The 23,175-nt window shown below is 45.0% G+C and overlaps 1 protein-coding gene across 1 annotated transcript in view; it reads left to right on the forward strand.

The window, feature by feature from the left end:
* Window positions 1-4,277: 4,277 nt before the first annotated feature.
* LOC147737938 (uncharacterized) overlaps window positions 4,278-23,175 on the forward strand; it is a 129,657-nt gene continuing 110,759 nt past the window's right edge. The window contains exons 1-2 of the mRNA XM_086925000.1: window positions 4,278-4,855; window positions 11,236-11,918. Of these exons, the coding sequence (XP_086781126.1) occupies window positions 4,278-4,855; window positions 11,236-11,918 (1,261 nt within the window). The remainder of the gene's footprint in view (window positions 4,856-11,235; window positions 11,919-23,175) is intronic.

Consider the following 23,175-nt stretch of genomic DNA (forward strand, 5'->3'; position numbering starts at 1 on the left):
GCAGTGTGGGATCAGATGCAGCAGAACTTGCAGATTAGGCAGGTGAAGGGTCCGTGGGTGCGTCCTGGGGCGGCTTGGTGGCAGTCGGGGAGTCGTCCGGTGTTGAGTACAATGAGGGACGCGGCGTCGTACGTTAGGCGGGTGGAGTGGTTTTTGCGGGGGCCAGAGGGTATGGCTCTGGGCGCGGTACAGGCGCGGACGGGCGTAGACAGGCTTACCTGCGCGTAAGTGCAGCTGTCATAAGTGGAGAGGGGAGGGGGCGGAGCGAGGGAGGAGCAGCTGGGAGGTGGGAGCGGGGTGGCGATGTCCAAGGCATATGCATGGTAAAGACTTGTGTGGTAAAGGTGTTACGTGGTCAAGGAATATGCATGGTAAAGACTTGCGTGGTAAAGGTGTTACGTGGTCAAGGCATATGGATGGTAAAGACTTGCGTGGTAAAGGTGGTATGTGGTAAAGGCATTTGTTGGAATGTATGACATTATAATTAGTCTAATCCTGCACAGTCTCTTGACTTGAAACTAAACCCTGGGCCTTGATAAACTGGACAAAGACAGCCCCAAAAAAGTGCAAAAGAACATGTAGTGGGAATGTCATGTGACATTGTCATCACATGCCATTTTCCCAGTGCATTGTACCATTTCCCCAGTTTTGCCTGGATAAATGGTGCTATGAACCGCATAGCACTACTCGCCACCACGTTTAGAGGGTGATCCATTTCTCTTCCTACCCTGGAAGGAGAGTTACTCCCGCATTTTGTTGAACTGAAACTCTAACTGTTTCCAGTGTCAGAGTCAGATTGGGGTCTGTGAATTCTCACTTATTCACAAGTTAGTGGTCATTCACAAACTGACATGGCGAAGCATCAGTGCGCTGCATTTACTAGTGTGTGATTCTACACATTCAAAACATGTACACCTGGCAGAAACCATCGGACTAGTTTAGTTTTCAAACATTGTTGAAAGAGCTGCTTAGTCCTAAAAACTCCAACTCTTTGAGCATAAATAAGATAAGCTGTAAACAACTATTCTGGGGACACAGACAAGCCCACTGACACCAAGAGAGAAACAGTAATAACACTTATTCACAGGCCCTGGGAAAACCCCTAGTCCTGCTCATCATACAGACCCATCTCCCTCCTAACCGCTCATGCTAAACTATTCACAGGCATTCTGGCACACAGCTTAGACCATTCATAATGGCCTTAAGACTGCAAGCTACAGCAGTGGTGAGATAATACTGTGCCATTAATAAAATGGATCGTTTTGGACACAAGGGAACCCAGTAGGGGACCTTCGGACCGTGGGTTACTTTAACTTGTTATTGGAGAACAGGGGTCCTAAGGATTCAAAATATCACATACAGATAATAATATAGACTACAGTCAGTACTATATTTTTGGAAAACGTCCAGCCGGACGTAAATTTATTCATGGAATAACATAGAAATGGGTTGGCCCATGGAGGGGCCACGAATAGTTGCAAGATAGGGTACAGTCCTGTACCTATCCCGAAAGGTTCAGAGGAGATAAACCAGGAAGAAGGAGATAGAGCAAAGAAAAAGTTTTTCAGGCAAGCAAGAATTTTTGAGCCAAAAGGTGACTTGTGGTTAAAGTAAATACAGTCACAACAAATTCACCCTGCAGTGTCAACAATTTCAAATAAACATATTAAGTGATATGCTACACTGCATTTTGCGTCGACGTTTCGATCCCTAAGGGCTCATAATACAATGGGATCATCATCAGGACAGTTTTTAAAGTTAGTGCCTGCAGTAAGTATAGCCTGTAAAAAAGGGGGGGAGAAATAAAAACAATTTTTAGGCCTTGGCCCACAGAGAGAAAAAAGATTCAAGAAAGCTTAGTACTTGACAGGGCACACTTATAAGTTCTTTAAAAGGTTCTTTAAAAGAATGCCATTTCATTACTTGTACTCGCCGATTCTAGGTTGGTGTGGTTGTGATTTTAAAAAAGAGATACTTACTGGTGAAAAAAGTGCTAAAAAACGGCGCAGTGACATGGGTGTCATTTACAGTTGTGATATATGCGTTGTAACATGGAGGATGCTACTGTTGTATTCTAGTGCTCTGTGATGATGTGACTTGGTGAGTGAAATAGTGCCTGGGGGCAGCCACCTTACAATGAGAACAAGGGTCATACCTTGCCGAGGTCGAGATTATAATAAAATGGATGCTTTCCAACACTGAGAAGACACTGGACACACTGTCCGCCATGGGCCCGATTTATGTTTAGGCGGATGGTTTATTCCGTCATAAATGTGGCAGGTGTCCCGTCCTCCCTATTAAAAGTGCATTATATCCTCTGGCATTTGTAATAAAACAGACGGGATCTGTTGTTATGTTTGACAAAATACCTGTCCGATAAACTCTAAATCAGGCCCCTTGTCTGCAGCAAGTGCTGTAGAAGGAGCAAGAGCCAGCATTATAGGAAGAGAGCCTAGAAGCAGATATAGTCCCAGAGGCACTGAAGCACCTACCCTGGAAAACCCTGGACGGAACTGCTGATTGAAATACAACAGGATCATAACTTTACCTACTTTAGGAAGAACCAAAGACTCACTTTTTAAGTTGTCTTTCAGGGCAGAATCAGTCAATAGTTCAAGGGAGATGGATATATATTACACTGATGGAAAATCCACCTCAACTCAGGATAATGCTCCAGTCTTGCAGGTTAAAAGGATCCAGAAATGCTTGAGCCCGGAGGGCTGTAAAATGTGTTGAAGGTGACTTAGGGCCTTACTACGAGTGTGGCGGTCTTCCAATGGGACTACCACAGCGGCGGTACCAGGCAGACTGCCACGCCCATTGAGAGCCCACCGCAGGATTATGACCTAATCCAGGGTGGGTGGGCGGTGCAGCAGCGGTCTCGCAGCGGCTGTATTAGGCTCATTAGAGAACCTAAACAGCATACCACCACCTTAAGAGTGCCTGCAGCACGTTCCTGCGCCATGTCATGCATGCCACACTGTGCAGGAACAAGGGTGCAATTCCATGGGGTGGCACAACACGTGCCCCCCGCATGCAACCCCAGGAGCAGAATCGGCCGGGGCCCTGTGAGGGCCCCCTTACCTGCATGTCCTTTATCCTTTTCATGGCGGGGTCCCCGCCAGGGAAAAGGACGGTGGATATGCAGACCGTAATATGATCGGCGATGTCGGAATCAGCACTGCCAACATATTTGGGGTGTTTGCAGACCGCCTCTACAGCGGGATCCTTGATCCTGGTGGGGGGGCGGTCCCACCACCACGCTCATAATATGGCGGTCAGTTCGCCTTGATGGTGGCAGTTGGACCGCGAGTACCGCGATCATGAGGACCGTCGCACTTATAGAAAGACTCTTAATAAGCTGCTAGGTAAAGGCGGGAGTTGACATTTGAGCTGATCCAGTGTGAACAGGAAAGCATTGTGGAAAAAGGTGTCTGACACAAAATACCTGCTGGTGCTGAAAGCCCTATCGAATCTTGCCGCCGCCGCCGCACCTTGGACTACCAGCGGCCGTTGAGCGGACTCGGTTACCCAGGGGGCCCTGCTTCGACGCACGCTGTGCGCGTCATCACCCTGCGCCAGGAGGCGCTTGAAAGCCCGGGTTCTCCCGACCATATTGTGCTGACACAAAATACCTGCTGGTGCTGAAAGCCCTATCGAATCTTTCCTGGACATCGGGGCCACACGCCGAGTTGCCGCCGCCGCCGCACCTTGGACTACCAGCGGCCGCTGAGCGGACTCGGTTACCCAAGGGGCCCTGCTTCGATGCACGCTGTGCGCGTATCACCCTGCGCCAGGAGGCGCTTGAAAGCCCGGGTTTTCCCGACCATATTGTGCTGACACAAAATACCTGCTGGTGCTGTAAGCCCTATTGAATCTTTGCCGGACATCGGGCCACACGCCGAGTTGCCGCCGCCGCCGCACCTTGGACTACCAGCGGCCGCTGAGCGGACTCGGTTACCCAGGGGGCCCTGCTTCGACGCACGCTGTGTGCGTCATCACCCTGCGCCAAGAGGCGCTTGAAAGCCCGGGTTCTCAGACGAAGCCCGGACAAAGGGCGGACTGCCTAAGACTGTCCGAGACTGGACGTGACTGGACTGGGCACAGAACTCTGCTTGAAATATCATTGTGAGTCGTCTTTGTTAAATACTTTGCTGCTGTATTCTAAGTAGAGTGTGGGAGTTAAAATCGTAACAAGCTTTTTTGATACAAGTTTCTATTTTCTTGCCACCTATTGCGAACATCAGGTTGAGGGCTATTCTCTGTGTTTAGGCACTATGTCGAAGACAAAGACCCCCGTAGTATCAAATACCATGGACAACTATCTGGTCCAGGTGGTTGCTAAAATTAATAATGACAGAAGGTCCTCCTTGGGCCTGAGTTTATCCCCCACCCCTACCATGCAAGACATGCCTGTAAATACATTTGAGCCAGATATCAGTAATGATCCCCCGTTACAGGACCAGCCCGATAACAACACACTAACACAATTTATAGTGGCAATAGCTGAGTCTGACACGGAGATTATACCCGAAGAAGAGCTAGTAGTAATTGAGGATGAGCCCCCGGTACCTGTACCTGCACCAAGAGCATCCAGAGGGGGTGACAAGGGGGATAAGGGTCAACCCAAGTGTGGTGGGCTGCGTTCAAGTAAAAAAAAAAAAAACAGCCCACCCCCTAAAAGCGATATAGTAGATGGGCGGGGGCCAAACGGGGGAAAATCACTTTTGGACGAAGACTATCTGAAGAGAATAGCAAACATGTTGGATACCAAGATAAAGGTCATTACAAAACCATTGCTGGCGAAAATTGAGCAACTAACAGAGGAGGTGCATAGATTAGGGGGGCTATTAAAGTAGACTCTAGAAGAGGTGGGAGACATTCCAAACCAAGTAGTATCCAGAATAGAGCCCAAAATGGCCCCAACAGTTCACTTACCAGGGGGCAGAGAGAATGTAACTTCCCTCCCAACTACAATAAATCACCAGGGGGAAGGGGGACAACATTTAGCTGAAGAGGATTCCTTGAGATCAAGGGATAAGTACATTGCATCTTGCCCAGAGAAAGGCCCTGTAGAGCTAATTGTTGAGGCCTCCCCCCTGGTCTTGGTTTTGGCTAACGTTCCTCATTTGAAGCAGGGGAAAATAGAAACCACACCTTCCCTGATGAGTAAGGCACTGCATTGGCTGGCTCAAAATATGGCATTCTCACCGGGGGGCTAGCAACAGTTGGCAGATGAGATAGTTAAGGCAAGGAGAGTTGAATGGATAGGGAGCAACCACAAAAAATTTAGGGGAGATTGTGTGGTGTTGCACCTTTCAGGTTCGGACGTTCTCCCGAACATCTTGGCTAACATATACCCCCCCCCAACGTAGAACAGCTGAGATTATTCCATTAACCTTGGACTTCTTCTACACTAGACGAGGTAACATCTTGAATCCAACCATACTAAGAACTAAATGGAATACTGTGGCCAACAAGGGTAACAGGAGCTGTTCGAATAGTAGCGGGCGTGACTCTTGAAAATAGGTTCTCGGCGCTATCAAATCTAAATGAATGCGACTGACTTCATGGGGCTGAAGTTGCCGAATTCCCAAAAATAACTATTGGTAGCAAAAGTTCAAGTAGCGACGAGAGAAGGCCAGATAATGTAGCCTTGTCCGGCAGCAGGGTAGAACACTATGTAAATGAGCGAGGGATTGAACAGGATGCCTTGGCAAAGAGGATTCCGAACATAGTGGCTGGGGATCCCGGTGGGATGTCCAAGTCCTACATTAGTAAATCTAGTGGCAGTAGGACATATAGTTCATCATTAAATACAGGGTTGGAGCCCGCTAGCTGTGATTTAATGTCAATTCAGGATCTAGCTAATCCAGACTTAGATAATGGAAGTTTAACCCTCCTTTCATGGAACCTTGCTGGAATAGTAAATAAACAGGCCTCCCCAGAGTGGTGTGAGTTTATTGAACACTACGATATAATTTTGTTCCAGGAATATTGGGCATTGAACCCAGTTCACCGGCTTGGATTCCTAAACTTTTATGTCCCGGCAAAAAAAAACCCCAAAGGGCAGCCATCAGGAGGATTGATAATTTGGGTACGACAATCACTGCATTGCAAAATTCAGGAAAGATCTCTCAAATCCAGTGATATACTATCAATTACGATCACCTGGGCAAATGGCCAAGGGACTGCCCTTTTCAATATTTATGCCAGGGGAGTTGCAGGGGGGAACACCTCGGAGGTGATAACATTACTTGACAATGATCTTGAGCATCTCCCACCGCATCTATCCATTATGGTGGGAGGTGACATGAACACTACCTTCGAACCTCTGGGACAGGAGGATTGTGCGTTGTCCTCAGAAGAGGATAGTAAGTGGGGAGTCCCACAACTGGAACTACAGTTGGTTAGGAGATGGACGGATGTAGCAATCCAAGTTAAGAGCAGGTGTTTGTCAAGGGGACTTAGAGCAGCAAATTGGCGTACCCCGTCGGACCGACAGGGGTGCTGTACATTTGATAATGGAAGGGCTAAGAGCCGCAGAGATTATATTCTGGTGGATGTGAGGGATTGGCATAGGCTCCTAGACATGAGCATTAAACCTAGATTGGAAAGTGATCATAATCCACTATGCATGGATTTACTACTTAAAAAAGGACAGCGAGCTCCAAGCATGGAGAGGGGCGCAGTGACCCTGGATATAGTTTCTACTACTGATCAGCGGCACGTAAGGTTGGGCAGATTGGTCGAAAGGCCAGAGATATTGGAGGACCTAAAGAAAGTAGTAGTCACTGAGGTTGCCACCATAAAACAACATTGTTCCAAACCTAATTTCATTAAATTCATGGAAGAAGCTCATGCCGAGTTCTTTGCCAAACTGCAAGGGTTCTTTTTAAAACCAGCAGGCCAAAGGAAGGCAGTAAAATCACCTCCCAGGCAGGGGTGGTATGACCAATCTTGCAGAAGTGCACGACTGAAACTTACTTGTGAACTCAGGAATAGAAACATTGAAGGGGTGAGGAAGGCAAGGGATGCATATAGAAAGGCCCAAATTAAAGCGAAAAGGGAATGGGACGAAAATCACTGGCTTGACTTAAAACTTGCATGTGCTGCCAAGAACCAAAAAGAATTTTGGGCAATCGTTAAATGGGACAGAGGGGGGATAGCAGAGCGCCCCCAAAATAATGTCGCAAAGAAATTATGGGTAGACTTTTTTAAGCCGCAGTATGCATATAAATTAGATCTTTGCCATTATGCACCACCCCCCATGGTCTTCTCAAAAGGGGAATTGTTTATCCTAGGTGATGTGAATATAGCATTAGATGGGGTGACCAGGGGGAGAGCGCCAGGTATGGACGGAATTCCGGCTGATGTATTTCTAAGCGACCGGGATACATGGTGCCAATATTTTGTTTGGCTAGCCAATTCGCTTGCCCAGGGTGCTCCAATACCAAATTTTTGGAAGAGAGCGGAAATTATTCCAGTCTTTAAAAAAGGTGATAAGGCACTACCCAGCAATTACAGACCCATCAGTCTTATTGATTCTGCTCAGAAGCTGATGGGTCGTCTAGTACAAAACAAATTACAAGCATGGATTACCGAGAAAGATATTTTGTCTCCTTTTCAGGCTGGTTTCCGCCCACTAACAAGCTCCATCAATCAGGTCTTTTATTTTCTAGCTTTATACTGGAAAAACGTGACCTTGAGTGATGGCCCGTTGTATGCTGTATTTGTTGACCTGAAGTCAGCATTTGACTTAGGTCCACGGCAAAAATTATGGAGTGTACTTGCAGAAGCTGGTATCAGCCCCGAATTACTGACATTGTTAGTTCGTATGCATGAAAATAACTATGCCAGGATCAGATGGGGGGCCCAGGGCGAAGTAACTGATCCATTCCCCGTAGAGCGTGGGGTTAGACAGGGATGCTTCCTGGCCCCCACCTTGTTTTCAATATATATTAATGGCTTAGTGGACTACCTAAGGAAATCCCCTACTGATGCTCCAATACTAGACGGGGTTCGTGTGCCAGTACTTATGTTTGCTGACGATACGTTGTTGGTTTCGCGAACCCCTAGTGGCCTCCAGAAGGCGATTAATGCATTTGGGGATTTCTGCCAGATTCGGGGCTTAGAGTTAAACACTTCCAAGACTAAGTTTATGTGCATGAACTCAGTTAAAGCTTTTAAGGGCAAAATCACCTATAATGGGACTGCTTTAGAACAGGTCGACGCTTTCACATACTTAGGCATTTCCCTGCAGGGCAACATGAAATGGAAGACCCATATAGACACCGCAGCCTTAAAGTTTCACCAACTAGCAGGTGCTGTAGCACTCAAATATAAAACTTCATTAACTAAACCTGTATCTCCAGCTCTAGAGATTTATAGTATGAAGTGCTTGCCTATATGGCTCAGAATTGTGGGGTTTTGCCAACCTGAGGGAGTTGTCTTTAGCCGAGAGCAAGTTCCTGCGGCGCCTGGTTGGTGTCCCGCAGAGTACACCAATTGTTCCCCTATTGTTCGATCTGGGAAGGAAAAAGATTGAGGACCTGGCTCGGCTGCGCCCACTACTATTTTGGAGACGGATTGTCAACACCGGAGCTAGGCCACTATGCTGCTGCACTTATGGACATCATCAAGTCGGACCGATTTCATACAATCGTATGGCTCAAAGAAATTCGGAGCATGTTGGCAAAACTCCACCTTGATCACCTTTGGGCCAACACTGATACAACTGCTTTTCCATCTAAGGAGACTTTAAAAAAATTGTATTGGGATATGATTTGGCAATCTGTCTTTTGTTCCAAACCAATCACCAAGTTAACCTGCCGTTTTTTGGAGATTAAATCTGCTCCATCACGCGAAACATACTGGGACCTCATTACAAGACCCATGGACAGAAAACTGTACTTCCAACTTAGAATTGGAACTCTGCCCTTTAATGCTTTTACACAAAAGTGGTTGCCGAATAAGGACAATAAATGCAACCATTGCAAAGACATAGTTGAGGATGTTTCGCACTTTTTGTTTGTTTGCCCTCTTTATGTCCGCCCAAGAAAAAGATGGTTAAAACCAGCGTGCCAGAATTTAGGGACACGCAGGTGCCTTGAGGCGCTTAGAATATTGGAAACAGACTGTACTCCTCATTTAGCGATTGCAGTAGCAAAATTCTTAGGATGGGCGTGGACCATACGCACTCGCACTTTAGTTGGCGGAGATGTAGACAATGTGATGTGATTTTTGTGCCCCATATTAATTAATCATGAACAATTGATGTAAAGTTCTTCTTTTTAGTACTAATGTTTTTATTCTTAATCATGAAGTGACAGCATAACTAGTTTAATGTGAGTTTTAATAATTGAATGAATTTTAAGCTTAGTATTTATTGATGTAATGATAGGGTGTTTAATGCTTTTATGACAAGTTGTCGAATAAAGCTTTTGAATTTGTTTGTTGGAAAAAGGTGTCTGGAGTTACCTTTGTCATATATACTTCCTAAAGAGCTACCTTTGTCATGTATACTTCCTGAAGAGTTACCTTTGTTATACACTTCCTAAAGAGTTACCTTTGTCACACACTTCCTGAAGAGTTACCTTGGTTAAATACTTCCTGAAGAGTTACCTTTGTTATACACTTACTGAAGAGCTACCTTTGGTAGCTTCTTTCTGAAACTGAATTAACGGCAGCGCTTCCTGATTCCTCTCTTTTTCCACAATCTGTTCTGTTTAAATGAAATATTGTCCATGTACATCTACCTAAAACTCTACCTGTAGCACATGAGTGCTCTGTAGCTGCCCTTTCTTTAGTAAGTTACTCTGTGAATAATGGTAAATCACCACCTTTTCAGAAGTAAGTACAATGTGACATGTTCAACCACAGTTTTAATGAAATATCCATGTATGGTAAAATGTTCCTTACTAAATTTCAAATATGGTAGAGAAGAGATGTCTTCTACAGCTGGTTAAATATTGTGTATTCACATTATTTACATTTATATTTAGTAATATTGCATTTCTTTACATCCAACAGAAAATAAGTCTTAAATGCATGGATTGATTATGAATAATGAAAATAACGCATCAAACCAGCACGAATTGTCAAAAATAAGGAGCTCCAAAAACATCAGTGCAATCAGAGGCAGAGGACAGATCCAGGAAGAAGCAGTCAAAGGCAATTCAGTGAGTGTCCGAGTCTGAGCTCTGCACCTCGACACCCCAAGACGAAGAAATAACCTCAACAAAACTAAGACAACAAAACTGACAAACCACCTGCTGACCAGCTTTGACCATGAGGCCGGTATGAGAGTTGGAGGAAGGTCTCGTGTCTATTTGGGATCCATAGCTTGGAACAAACTCCCTCTTCAGCTTTGAGCTGTTAGCAACATGATCATGTTTAAAAAAGGTTGAAAACTTGGCTTTTTGTCCATGTTTGAAACAAACTGATTTACTTTCTTTTTGTGACCTGTGCTTTGCCCCGGGACACTCTTTGGAGTAGCTGTACACATTACAAGTCGCTTCACCATCATGATGTGGCTAGAGTAGTGCTTTGCTATTGAAACTGGCAACAGACCAGCATTCAGTGCTCTAGGTGTATTGCAAACTCTTTCTAGCCAAACCACAGGCACCAGGGAAAAGCACAACGAAGTGGAGCCGAACAACTGAAGGCTAAAGGAAAGCGGAGATCTGCTCTCTGAAGTACAGAGTATTGTCCCAATTTGCACCTACCGGAACGAAGATTAAGCTTTACCCGCAAGCATGCGAAGCCATTATCCATTCTAAAGATGCAATCACCCACAAGGAAGCCTTACTGATATTACGAATGTGGCAGGTATTTAGTGAGTCTTGTATTTTATTGTTAAATCGGAAATCAAGCGTCCACAATATCACACACATACAGGGAATGTGAAAATAACGCAAGTGGTTTATTAACTATGCTGACCCTTCAGGAAACAAGGTCAGGAGAAAAATCGTGCAATTCCACTGAATATGTCAAGAACTTTAGCCAATTAGAAACCATAAAAGAGCATCAGTGAATACAAACAGGGGAAAAACCATACCATTGCAATGAATGTATAAAGAGCTTCAGTCGGTTAACAGACCTCCAAACACATCAGCGAACACACACAGGGGAAAAACCATACCATTGCAATGAATGTGTAAAGAGCTTCAGTCAAATTTCAAACCTCCACAGACATCAGAGAATACACACAGGGGAAAAACCATACCATTGCAGTGAATGTGTAAAGAGCTTCTGTCGGTTACAAGAACTCCAAAAACATCAGCGAACCCACACAGGGGAAAAAACATACCATTGCAAGGAATGTGTAAAGAGCTTCAATCAATTATCAAACCTCCACACACATCAGCGAACACACACAGGGGAAAAACCATACCAGTGCAGTGAATGTGTAAAGAACTTCAGTCAGTTAACAGGCCTCCAGAGACATCAGCGAATACACACTGGGGAAAAAACATACCAGTGCAGTGAATGTGTAAAGAGCTTCAGTCGGTTACAAGAACTCAGAACACATCAGCGAACACACACAGGGGAAAAACCATACCAGTGCAGTGAATGTGTAAAGAGCTTCAGTCAGTTAACAGACCTCCGCAGACATCAGCGAATACACACAGGGGAAAAAACATACAATTGCAATGAATGTGGAAGTAGTTTTAGGGTACTATCACACCTCCACACACATCAGAGAACACACACTGGGGAAAAACCATACCAGTGCAGTGAATGTATAAAGAGCTTTAGTCGGTTAACAGACCTCCGGAGACATCAGCGAATACACACTGAGGAAAAACCATACCATTGCAAGGAATGTGTAAAGAGCTTTAGTTGGTCAACAGACCTCCGGAGACATCAGCGAATACACACAGGGGAAAAACCTTACCATTGCAGTGAATGTGGCAGTAGTTTTACTTACTCTTCAGCATTAAGAAATCATCAGCGAGCTCACAAAGGACAAACAAATCTTTTAAATGCCATGAATGCTTGAAAAGCTGAAGTCCATTATCACTCCTAAGCAGGCATCAGCTAACACACGCAGAAGAAAAGCCTTCAAGTGCAATGAATGTGTGAAGAAATGTAGTCAATTATCAAGCCTATGTAGACATCAGCTTGCACTCACTCTGTAAATACCGTACAACTGTAGTGAGTGTAGAAGTACCTTTAGGAAATCTTCCGCATTAAGGATTCATCAGTGAATGCACACAGAGAAAAATCCTTTCAGGTGCAGTGAATGAGTGAATATCTTCTGTCAGTTATTACACCTACGGATACATCAACTAACATACACAGAGTAAAAAAGAGCATTGCAATGAATGTCAGAAGTGATTTTGTCAATTGCACTAAAAGTGTGACGAGCTTTTGTCAATTTCTGATCCTACAGAGCCTCAGCGAACACACACCTTCATTTAACTCACTTAGAAATAATCCTAGAGATGCAGTGAATTCAAAAAGAACTTAAGAACATTAACAATAATATTGACTCATCTGAGGACATAGACAGGAGCAGAACAGTGCTGTTATTGTGAGATGAAGGAATTACAGGAACAAGTATATAATTATGTGGGTTATTCAAATACCAGATGAATGAAGACTCGACTAGAAGAAATGAAGAAAAGCAAAGATTTGTAGAATATTGAAAGTGTCTGTTCCCAGTGATTGTTCACTTCGGTGCACATAAAAAAAACAACGCTATATAACAGGAAATCCACTGGGAGACTAGCTCAATGTGGAATAAAAGAAAAGAAACACTGGTGGTTTTTATTTGGCGATGAAGATTTACAAAGAAAAACATCCAAGTGTTCCTGTTCATGCTACCTGTAAAAGTGTAGGGATGAATATGATTCTGCCTGCACACATTGCTATATTAGCATAAGTGAGTTAGTTGCGAAAACGCCATTTTGCTGCTTTTGCACACAACACTACATGTCTCTGTTTTTATAAAGACAAACTGCTTGCTTTTCCTTCACATGAGACTGATCTGTTTTTCATATCTCTAGACTCACACTGCAACCTCTAGTTTGCACAAAGTGTTCAAGGTTAAAATAACAATGTATGCTGTTGATGCAGGTTGATCAGCCCACGCTCTAGACACAACACAAACACAGCTGCTCATTTCTGAAACTCAGGTGCTTTTAATATTGCACAGCATGCATGAGACTAGCACTTGGAAAAAACCTTTCAATCGAGAAAGAGCTGTGCTGATCTGGGATGTGATTCACTTCACCTGACTTTGGAGGTATGGGGTTCCCGGTTTTAACCTAGAGATCTTGTATTATTATAATACCTAGCTCCTAGCAAGGGGAGGGTGGTACACAAGGCGCTATAGACCTGGTTCCACTATCATTATAATATGATTTCTCCCTTTGTATTTCATGGAATTGTAACAATGTTGATAGTATTGATTTTATGCATCTTTTTACTTATGTTAGCAAAGATACTGCATCTTAGAGCACGTAGTTGAAATAAACATTTTAAACTATACCGTGTCTCTGATTGCTCATGTTGTGGACATTTATGAGAATAAAAACAAAAGAGTGTTCTTGATTCCCACTATTCCTGAGAGGTCCCAAAGTCGCTTTTTAATTGGTAGCTTCGCTGTAGTACGGAGAATGAATGAGACACTGTTGTTAGTCGGATAGGGGTTCTGGGCACTGAGGTGGATTTTTGGTACACCACAATACACTGAGGTCCTGGTTTCCTGCGCATAGTTCTGTGCATGAGCAGAATTCCCACAACATGGCGCCCAAAGTCTTGATTAGTGCTTGTATCTGTTCACAATACCCTCAACACCTTTTCCGGTTAACAGGCGTGACGGATTAACCTACCTATACGAATGTGTTATAGATTAATTCAAGCATGAGATTAATAAAACGGTTCACATTTTGAATTACTACTCTTTTTTGTTGTACTGCAATTTATATAAATTGTTTTTCTTCTCTATGTCCTCATGAGTGATATTGACATAGCTCACCATAGTTGGGCAGTGCTCCGGCGTCATCTGGCGCAGTTTGGAGTACCAGACGATGGTATGTCTGTTATCTTTGTGGTGATTGCTGATTCGGCATTCCCCTTTGAGCTTTTCTACTCTTTGGTCACGTTTCCTGCAATAAATGCGGATGAGGATACGTTTCATACATACACTCACACTGCGATTCCTGTGAACTATACTCCATATAGGACATAAGAGATTCCAATTTCGGCATGACAGCATTGTGTTTGGTTTAATGGCACCCTCCCCCATACCGTAATTCCGGTTCGGTTAGGTCCCTTGTCAATTCCTGGGGCCACTTGACCAGTCTTAGGTGGGTTCACACCATATCCACGTTATCTCAATGCTCCGATTGACGACTTGTGTCAACTTTATATCTTTTTTGTTGGGGTACATAGGGCTTAGGTTTAATATGTTTCTTGCAGCGGAACAAGTTTTAATAAATATTCTTTAAAAATGCCGACTCTGTAAGCGGCACAACGCGTGTGAATTTTAAAGCTACACGCGGTAAATAAGTCTTGTTATAATTTTAGGAGCCGTGCGATAAAGACAAGCTATCCCGGTTACACCTTTAAAGAAAAGAATCAAGTGTGTACAGCCCACCTCATGTAGGAAGCCGTCCGTTTGGACTTAGATGTGTTGCTCAGGTCGGATACAAATGCATCGATCTTTTCTCTTGACACAGGGAGCGTGTTCCCCTGCCGGGCTTGGTGATTGATGGTAATCAGGATATAGTAATTCAATCCAGTACCTACGCATCGGCAAAGGTACGTTATATAGCAAACTGGTGGCAACAAACGACGCTGGTGTTGGGTACACAAGATTATGGGTCCAATATTGTTACAATTTCTTTTATCAGAACCTGCTTTTGAAAACAGAAGAACAGGCGAACCACTTGCCGCTATTAAGACTCTGAGCCTGGAAAAGAGGTAGGAATGAGTAAGATTGTATCTTCTTCCTCCTCCCCGCTTCGTGTACATAAATGAGTGGTGAAACTCAGACTTTTTCCTTCTATCACAGGCAGTCAACATAAAATGTCCTGTTTCACAGCTTGAGCCACTTCCTTGAATACAAAGATTCATAAAAAAGTTTTCCCTAAGCCTGACGATACCGTGAGAGGCCAGGACATCAGAGACACACAGGTACATATTTTAGATTGTTTAGTGCAATACCAGGAAGAATAGAGGCTTCACGCTAGATAATTAAAACTTTATTGTTTTTCTGCATTTTACACAGAAAAGTGACAAAGCGCTGATGACAGTCTAGGTACTGGTTTCCTCGGACTAGAAACGCGTCGGCACATCTGAGGGAGCAATCAATATCACTAAGCGTTTGAACTAGCTCTGGCTGGTTGTAAAAGTCATCCTTATTTTAGGACGTGCTCCTTCCTTTTGACTTTGTCTCTTCATTCTTTATGAATTCAGATTCACTTTTCTGAAAATTTCAATTTTTTGTGTTTGTATAGTGAATTTTTTGTGGAATGTATGATACTTGTTTTGGAATTTAAATGTATTGAATGTACAGTTTTTTCCTTTTTTGCGAAACTTTCAAAAGAAGAATGAATTTTTTTCTTCGAAATAGACAGGTATAAATAAAAATACCGGGTCAAACTCAATAAGTTTGTGTTTCTCCTATGATCTGAAATAAGTTTTTGAAAATTAATTGGGTGTAGACATATTCTTGTGTTTTCTGGTTTTGGATTATCAATATTTAAATTCACATTGTCGTACATGTGCGGTACAGAACACCCACAGTTCAGCTCTCGTTAACAGTCTGATGCGAAATAGATTTAAGATCAAACGAGACATTTCAAATGGCTTTTTTTAGTCATAAGCTGTCCTCCGTTAGTAGTCAATGGACTGCGTTCACTTGTGGCGGCAAGCAAAAACATTTTAAAAGATTGGCCATGGGCTATAAAAACAGCCCAGGTGTCTTTGCCACACGTGTCGTCTCTTTCTTAGATGGAATTGATCCTGATGCGTACTCGTACATTGATGATATTTATCTAATGGATGACAAATTATGGCTGTATCTGTGTCGCATTGAGCGCATCATAGTTATGTTTGCGGACTTCGGTTATAAATTTATCTTTGCAAAGTCAGACATTGCGGAGTTCACAGTGTTGTTCCTGGGCTCAACAATGAAGGTAGAGGACTTGCACCTCACTTCCTGGAGAAATGCGCATGTTTATGGTCTCCTACAACTCTGAAAAAACTACAATTCTTGCTGGGATTTTTGAATTTCGGGCGTATTTATATTCCCGATTATGCAACCGGCGATAGGATCTAAGCATTCTTATTCAGTGGCCTGCGCAATCATGGCTGGTACCATGGTGAATGGAGAATTCAAGTCCGATGTCATGCACACGTAGACATTAGGTGACTGTACCGCCCAGTTGGCAGAGCTACGTGCTCTAGTGCTGGGTTAGTGAGAATGAGGGGTAAAAGGTCCCAATCCCTTACTAGCCGTTTATTGAGCAATGGTCCCTCTTTTTTGTCAAGCTTGCCCTCGGCATGGGGAAACCCCTAACCTCCTATTATAGCAAAGTTTGAGAAAGGTGCGTCAGGGCAAGCTTTGTTTTTTATAGTCTATTATGGAAAAATTCCAATCGCACGAGACTACTCGTACCGGCATTACACCAAAATCAGGGAATCCCTATTAAAGAACGTCTGCCTCTCGTAAATGTTATTCATACTCTTGGTCACCAGCGTGTAGGAGTACACGCTGTTGGCAACAGTCTTGCTGATGAAGCAGCAAAGACCGCAGTAGCAACATATGTAGTAGCAGCAGTTACAAGATCCAACAGTAAGAATGATGAAGACATCTTGGCAGCTATAGCTGCTACAGAGATCGGTGATAATTACCCTAAGGGTTTCCCTTCTAAATACCCTTATCATTTAAGTCCTGATAAGGTTCCCTATGTGAGAATTAACAACGTGACAGGCTGATTCCTGACGCGGACCGCAGGTTACCCTTGATAACCGTCGCTCGCGAAGTCATAGCCTCGGCTCATGCCGACGTTTCAGCGTATGTCTCTATCTTACAGCAGCGTTAGTGGTGGCGTGGATTGTATAAATAAACTTGTGAATATGTCCTTTCTTGTTATGTATGTCAGCAGATTAAACCTTCAACTGGTGCACGGCCGCCACAAACTCCGCAGTCAAGTCAAGTCAAGTCAAGTAATTTATATAGCGCACTACATACCCAGAGGGTCTCAAGGCGCTTAGGAAGGGGAGGAGGATTACTTGTCAAATATCCACGTTTTAAGTTGCTTTCTGAATGCTAGGTGGTTCTGGGTAAGGCGAAGGTAAGTGGGGAGTGAGTTCCAAGTTTTAGCAGCCAGGTATGAGAAGGATCTGCCTCCCATGGTGGTCTTGTTGATGTGAGGTACAGTGGCGAGGGCTTGGCTGGAAGAACGTAGTTGGCGGGAGGGGGTGTAGAAGGACAGTCGTGAGTTGAGGCATTCTGGTCCGATGTCGTAGAGTGATTTGTGAGCGTGGGTTAGCAGTCGGAAAGTGATTCTCTTATTGACGGGTAGCCAGTGGAGGTCTTTCAGGTGACCAGAGATGTGTTCGTTGCGCGGGATGTCTAATATGATCCTGGCTGAGGCGTTTTGGATTCGTTGGAGTTTCTTCTGGAGTTTAGCGGTAATACCTGCATAGAGGGTGTTTCCGTAGTCCAGTCGGCTTGTGACCAGAGCATGGGTGACTGTTTTCCTGGTTTCGGTGGGGATCCAGCGAAATGTTTTTTTGAGCATGCGAAGAATGTTGAAGCAGGATGAAGAGACGGCGTTGACTTGTCTGTTCATTGAGAGTGAAGAATCCAGGATGACGCCTAGGTTCCGTGCGTGGTCTGTCGGGATGGGTGCTTTTCCAAGGGCTTCCGGCCACCAAGAGTCGTCCCATGCAGAGGGGGATGTACCTAAGATGAGGACTTCTGTTTTATCTGAGTTCAGTTTCAGACGGCTGTGTTTCATCCATTCGGCAACTTCTTTCATTCCTTCGTGTAGGTTAGTTTTGGCGGTGCTGGGGTCATTGGTGAGAGAAAGGATCAGTTGAGTGTCATCTGCGTAAGAGATGATGTTGAGGTTGTGTTGGCGGGCGATGGCCGCGAGGGGGCTCATGTATACGTTGAAGATGGTGGGGCTGAGTGAGGATCCTTGTGGTACGCCACAGATGACTTCAGAGGCCTCGGACTTGAATGGTGGAAGGCGGACTCTCTGGGTTCTTCCGGTGAGGAACGATGTGATCCATTCAAGTGCTTTTCCTTGTATTCCGATGTTTTTGAGGCGTTGTAAAAGGGTGCTGTGGCAGACTGTGTCGAATGCTGCAGAGAGGTCGAGGAGGATGAGGGCGACTGTGTCTCCATTGTCCAGTAGAGTTCGAATGTCGTCTGTTGCTGCGATGAGGGCGGTCTCAGTGCTGTGTTTTGCTCGGAAGCCAGATTGTGAGGAGTCGAGGGATTTGTTGGCTTCGAGAAAAGCGGCGAGCTGGTTGTTGACAGCTTTCTCGATTACTTTGGCCGGGAATGGAAGGAGCGAAATGGGGCGGTAATTTTGGAGTTCGGTGGGGTCCGCTGTGGGTTTTTTCAGAAGGGCGGTCAGTTCAGCGTGTTTCCAGTTTTCCGGGAAGGTGGCGGAGTATAAGGAGCAGTTGATGACGTCTCGGAGGTGCGGTGCTATGACGGAGTCTGCTTTGCTGAAGATGTGGTGAGGACATGGGTCTGTGGGTGATCCTGAGTGGATGGAGTTCATCAGGCGGATGGTGTCCTCAGTGGAGATTGGGTTCCAGTCGTTAAGGGTGTTCACGGGGGGAGAATGTTCAGCATATGGTTGGGTGGGTTGGTCTCCGGGTTGGTTGTCGAAGCTGTTGTGGATGTCTGCAATCTTGTTGTGGAAGAATGAGGCTAGGGAGTCGCAGAGGGCTTGAGAGGGTGTGATGTCGTTGGAGTTGGCCGAGGGATTGGAAAATTCCTTGACGATGTTGAAAAGTTCCTTGCTGTTGTGGGCGTTGTTGTCAAGTCGATCCTTGAATGCTGTTTTCTTGGCCTTTCGGATTAGTTGGTGGTGAGTGCGGGTGGCGTTTTTGAAGGCGTCCTTGGTGCTAGTGGTTGGGTCTTTTTTCCAGGCCTTTTCAAGGGAGCGGCAGAGTTTCTTGGACTTCTTAAGATCATCGTTGAACCATGAGGCCTTCTTGTTGCCAGGTTTGCTTTGACGTTTTTTCAGTGGTGCTAAGGTGTCGGCGGTGTTGGATAACCATAGGGTGAAGTTGGCGGCGGCTTGGTCTGGGTTAGAAGAGTGGGCTGGGGTGTTTAGAAGGAGCGATGAGGAGATCTGGTCGGTGGTGATTTTGTTCCAGTTTCTTTGCAGAGTTGGTTGGGGGTGGTTGGTGGGTTTCGGCTTGTTGTAGGTGAAGTGAACGCAGCTGTGGTCAGTCCAGAGGAGATCCGTAGTGTGGCTGAAGGAGACATGATTGCTGGAGGTGAAGATGGGGTCGAGTGTGTGACCTGCGATGTGGGTGGGGGAAGTGACCAGTTGTTTAAGTCCGAGGTTGGCGAGGTTGTCCAAGAGGGTGGTGGTGTTGCGGTCGTTGATCTTTTCAAGGTGAAAGTTGAGGTCTCCCAGAAGGATGTAGTCTTTGGAGGGGAGCGCGTGTGGAGTGATGAAGTCCGTGATGTCCTCACTGAATTTTGCGCGGGGTCCTGGTGGTCTGTAGAGGAGGGTGCCTCGGAGTGTGGTCTTGGGGTCGATGTGGATCTGGAAGTGAAGGTGTTCGGAGTTGGCGAGGTTGGTGTCAGAGCTGGTTGAGATGCGGATTGATTTCTTATGGACGATAGCGATTCCTCCTCCTGTGTGGCCGGTACGGTCTTTGCGAGTGATCTTATAGTCTTCAGGGATGGCAATGGTGATGTCTGGGGCGGAGGAAGCGTTCATCCATGTTTCCGTTAGGAAGGCGATGTCTGGAGAGATGGTGTCTAGTAGATTCCATAGGTCAATGGCGTGTCTGTGGACCGATCGGGTGTTGAGAAGGATGCATTGTAGGTGGTTGGGGTCGGGAATCTGTGGTGTGGTCGTAGCGGAGATGTTGTCGGTGCCGCTGAATTTGCAGGAGTAGCAGGAGAAAGGTCCATGGGTGTGTCCAGGAGCAGCTTGGACGCAGTTGGGGGCTCGACCAGGGTTAAGGGCTAGGAGGGTGGCGGCGTCGTAGGTAATGCGGGAGGGCTGGGCGGGACGGGGGCCAGGGGGTCTGGCGCTGGGCACGGTCCAGGCGCGGACGGGCGTAGACGGGCTTACCTTTGGCGCACCTTCGGCGTGGCCGTAGCGCGTGGACGCTGCGCGTGGGGGCATTTGGCCATAAATGGAAGGTGAGGGGGGCGGAGCGTGGGAGGGGCAGCAGCTGGGAGGCTGTGGCGGGAGGAGGGGCTGACCAGGGGACAAACAACAACAACCACACAAAATGGAGGGTCAAAGGCGAGCACAGCCAGGGGCAGAAAATGCAAAGCGAGTAATAATAGAGCCTAAAGCGCACAAATCAATATCAGTGTAGCGGCAATCACTGTAACAGACTCGGCGAGGACGCGCTACAAAATTAATAAATAATTGTTCAACAGTGCAGCGCGAGTAAATTAATGGATCGGCAGAGCAGCGCTGTAGTTAAATAAATAAATAGATGCGTGCAGCGCTAGGCGTTCAGAGGGCTTTACAGATGCAGGGTAGGAGATCAAAACTATACCAGCGTGATAGCAGACAGGAGCGTGGAGGAGCAACCGGACTGAAGGAGGGTCCAGGCGGTCACAGCGAGCTCAGGAGCGAGTACAGGAGTTAATCGTGGGTGGGAGGGGCAGCAGCTGGGAGGCAGTGGCGGGAGGAGGGGCTGACCAGGGGACAAACAACAACAACCACACAAAATGGAGGGTCAAAGGCGAGCACAGCCAGGGGCAGAAAATGCAAAGCGAGTAATAATAGAGCCTAAAGCGCACAAATCAATATCAGTGTAGCGGCAATCACGGTAACAGACTCGGCGAGGACGCGCTACAAAATTAATAAATAATTGTTCAACAGTGCAGCGCGAGTAAATTAATGGATCGGCAGAGCAGCGCTGTAGTTAAATAAATAAATAGATGCGTGCAGCGCTAGGCGTTCAGAGGGCTTTACAGATGCAGGGTAGGAGATCAAAACGATACCAGCGTGATAGCAGACAGGAGCGTGGAGGAGCAACCGGACTGAAGGAGGGTCCACGCAGTACATATCTAATAGACCACTTGGTTGTGTTTATTTAATCACTGCTGACCTATTTCTGCTGATACTGCGTATAAGTATATCTTAGTTGCAGTGGACGTTTTCTCTGCATTTGGCCACAAAGGAGTGCTGATGCTTGAACTGTCATCCGAGATTTGCATGTCTTTGTGGGAATTTTTGCATGTGGCACCTTCCATTCTGATCAGGTCCAGCGTTCACCTCTAAGGTGTACAAGGAAGCCATGGGGTCTTTGGGGGTGCATGTGAAATTTTTGTCTCCATACCGACCTGAGAGCAATTCTGTTGTGGAGCGAATGAACCGTGACTTAAAGCAATCTTTGACAGCTAGGGTTTTAGGTACTACGTGCACTAAATAATCTTCCTAGAAGATCTCTGGGTGGGCAGACCCGCACAAAAGGCTTTTTGGCATAAAAATGTTTGTCCCGGACCTTGATGGTCTAGACATGGCGGCGACAGCCGCATTCTTTGACGTAGATAATCATTCTGCTGTGTTACAGAACCTATAAGAGACTCGAGACAGTCTTTCAAAGGAACACTTGCCCTCCACATATGGAGCTGAAGCTGCTCTACAGATTCCGGTAAATTCCGGTAGTTAGCTGGCTACCCCAAGTTTGTGACCTGGTCTGTGAGAAGGAGTTCAGCCCCTCGTTTCATGCACCCATTCCAGTGCTTCAATGTAATAACAGAAAACAAGTAGATAATAAAGCCAGGGAGAAAAATCATGTAGGAAGCACAGAAACCAATTAAAAAGTGCAAAATTGAATTTATTTATACATGTACATATTTAAGGTAAAAACATTTGAAATTCCAAAAAATACAAAAAGATGACAACAAATTAAAAAATCAGTAAATCTAATACAGAGAAATTATCTTTATAACACAATCACGCAAAAATTGGTAAAAGGGTGGCAGAAATAATCATCGACGCGCGTTTCGGCGTTTAAACAAGAACGCCTTCCTCAGGAGCCACATTAAAATCTGTAAAACATATATAAAGTAAGTTAAAAACACATTGAGGGAGTATTGTCACTCCTATCGTCAATATATCAATGTTTATACAAGGAACTAAACCCAAAACTGTGCTTTCCAAACATTTCTTCCCTACTTATGCAGTGTACAATGTGTTCAATGTACAACCTAGATAATTTATATTTGAGCAGTGTCATATAAATTGGGCAGAACAGGACATAATTTAGGGGCCTTCATTAGATTTCAATCACATAAAGGCGACCTCCCCTCTGTATATTGACGAATCCTGGTCGGTCTTCTTTTATTAACAGTACAAAAAGCATCACCAGAGGAATTGGCCATTTATCCAGGGTGCAACCACATATACTGATTCAACAATTGGTAAGATGTACAGAGTTTAGAAGCCAATAGAATTGAGATTAGATTGTGGCCCTTTTACCTTTCATATAAAAGACAACCAAATGCTTTCATCTATCTCCTTTTCCAGCGCCAAAATCGCTACGACTCGCTGGCATAAATTAACTGAGGAAACATGTGTCTAAATCAGCAATTACTTGATATACATCAATCAATTTAGGTAAGCAATACCTAGCGATCCAGCATCCAGGCACTGAATAAATAGGATATGTACAGACTCCCTTAATAGATTGTGAACATATAATATTTTGATCACCACAGATTAAGACTTGATTGAAGTAGAAAGTGACTGAACCTACTTGACAAGCAAGAAATATATCCTTGTCTTATCCGTGACTCTTCTCCATAAGAAGACAGTGAACATTTTCACCCATGTTCCTTTTGGTCAGGTAGGTCTTTAGTAAAATAAAAATACCCATAGTGGTTTATCATTGGATAATGAATAAAGGTAGTCCCTTATGTGATTGAAATCTAATGAAGGCCCATAAATTATGTCCTGTTCTGCCCAATTTATATGACACTGCTCA

This window comes from Lissotriton vulgaris, chromosome 1_1 (assembly GCF_964263255.1).
Source record: "Lissotriton vulgaris chromosome 1_1, aLisVul1.2, whole genome shotgun sequence".
Lineage (NCBI taxonomy): Eukaryota > Metazoa > Chordata > Amphibia > Caudata > Salamandridae > Lissotriton > Lissotriton vulgaris.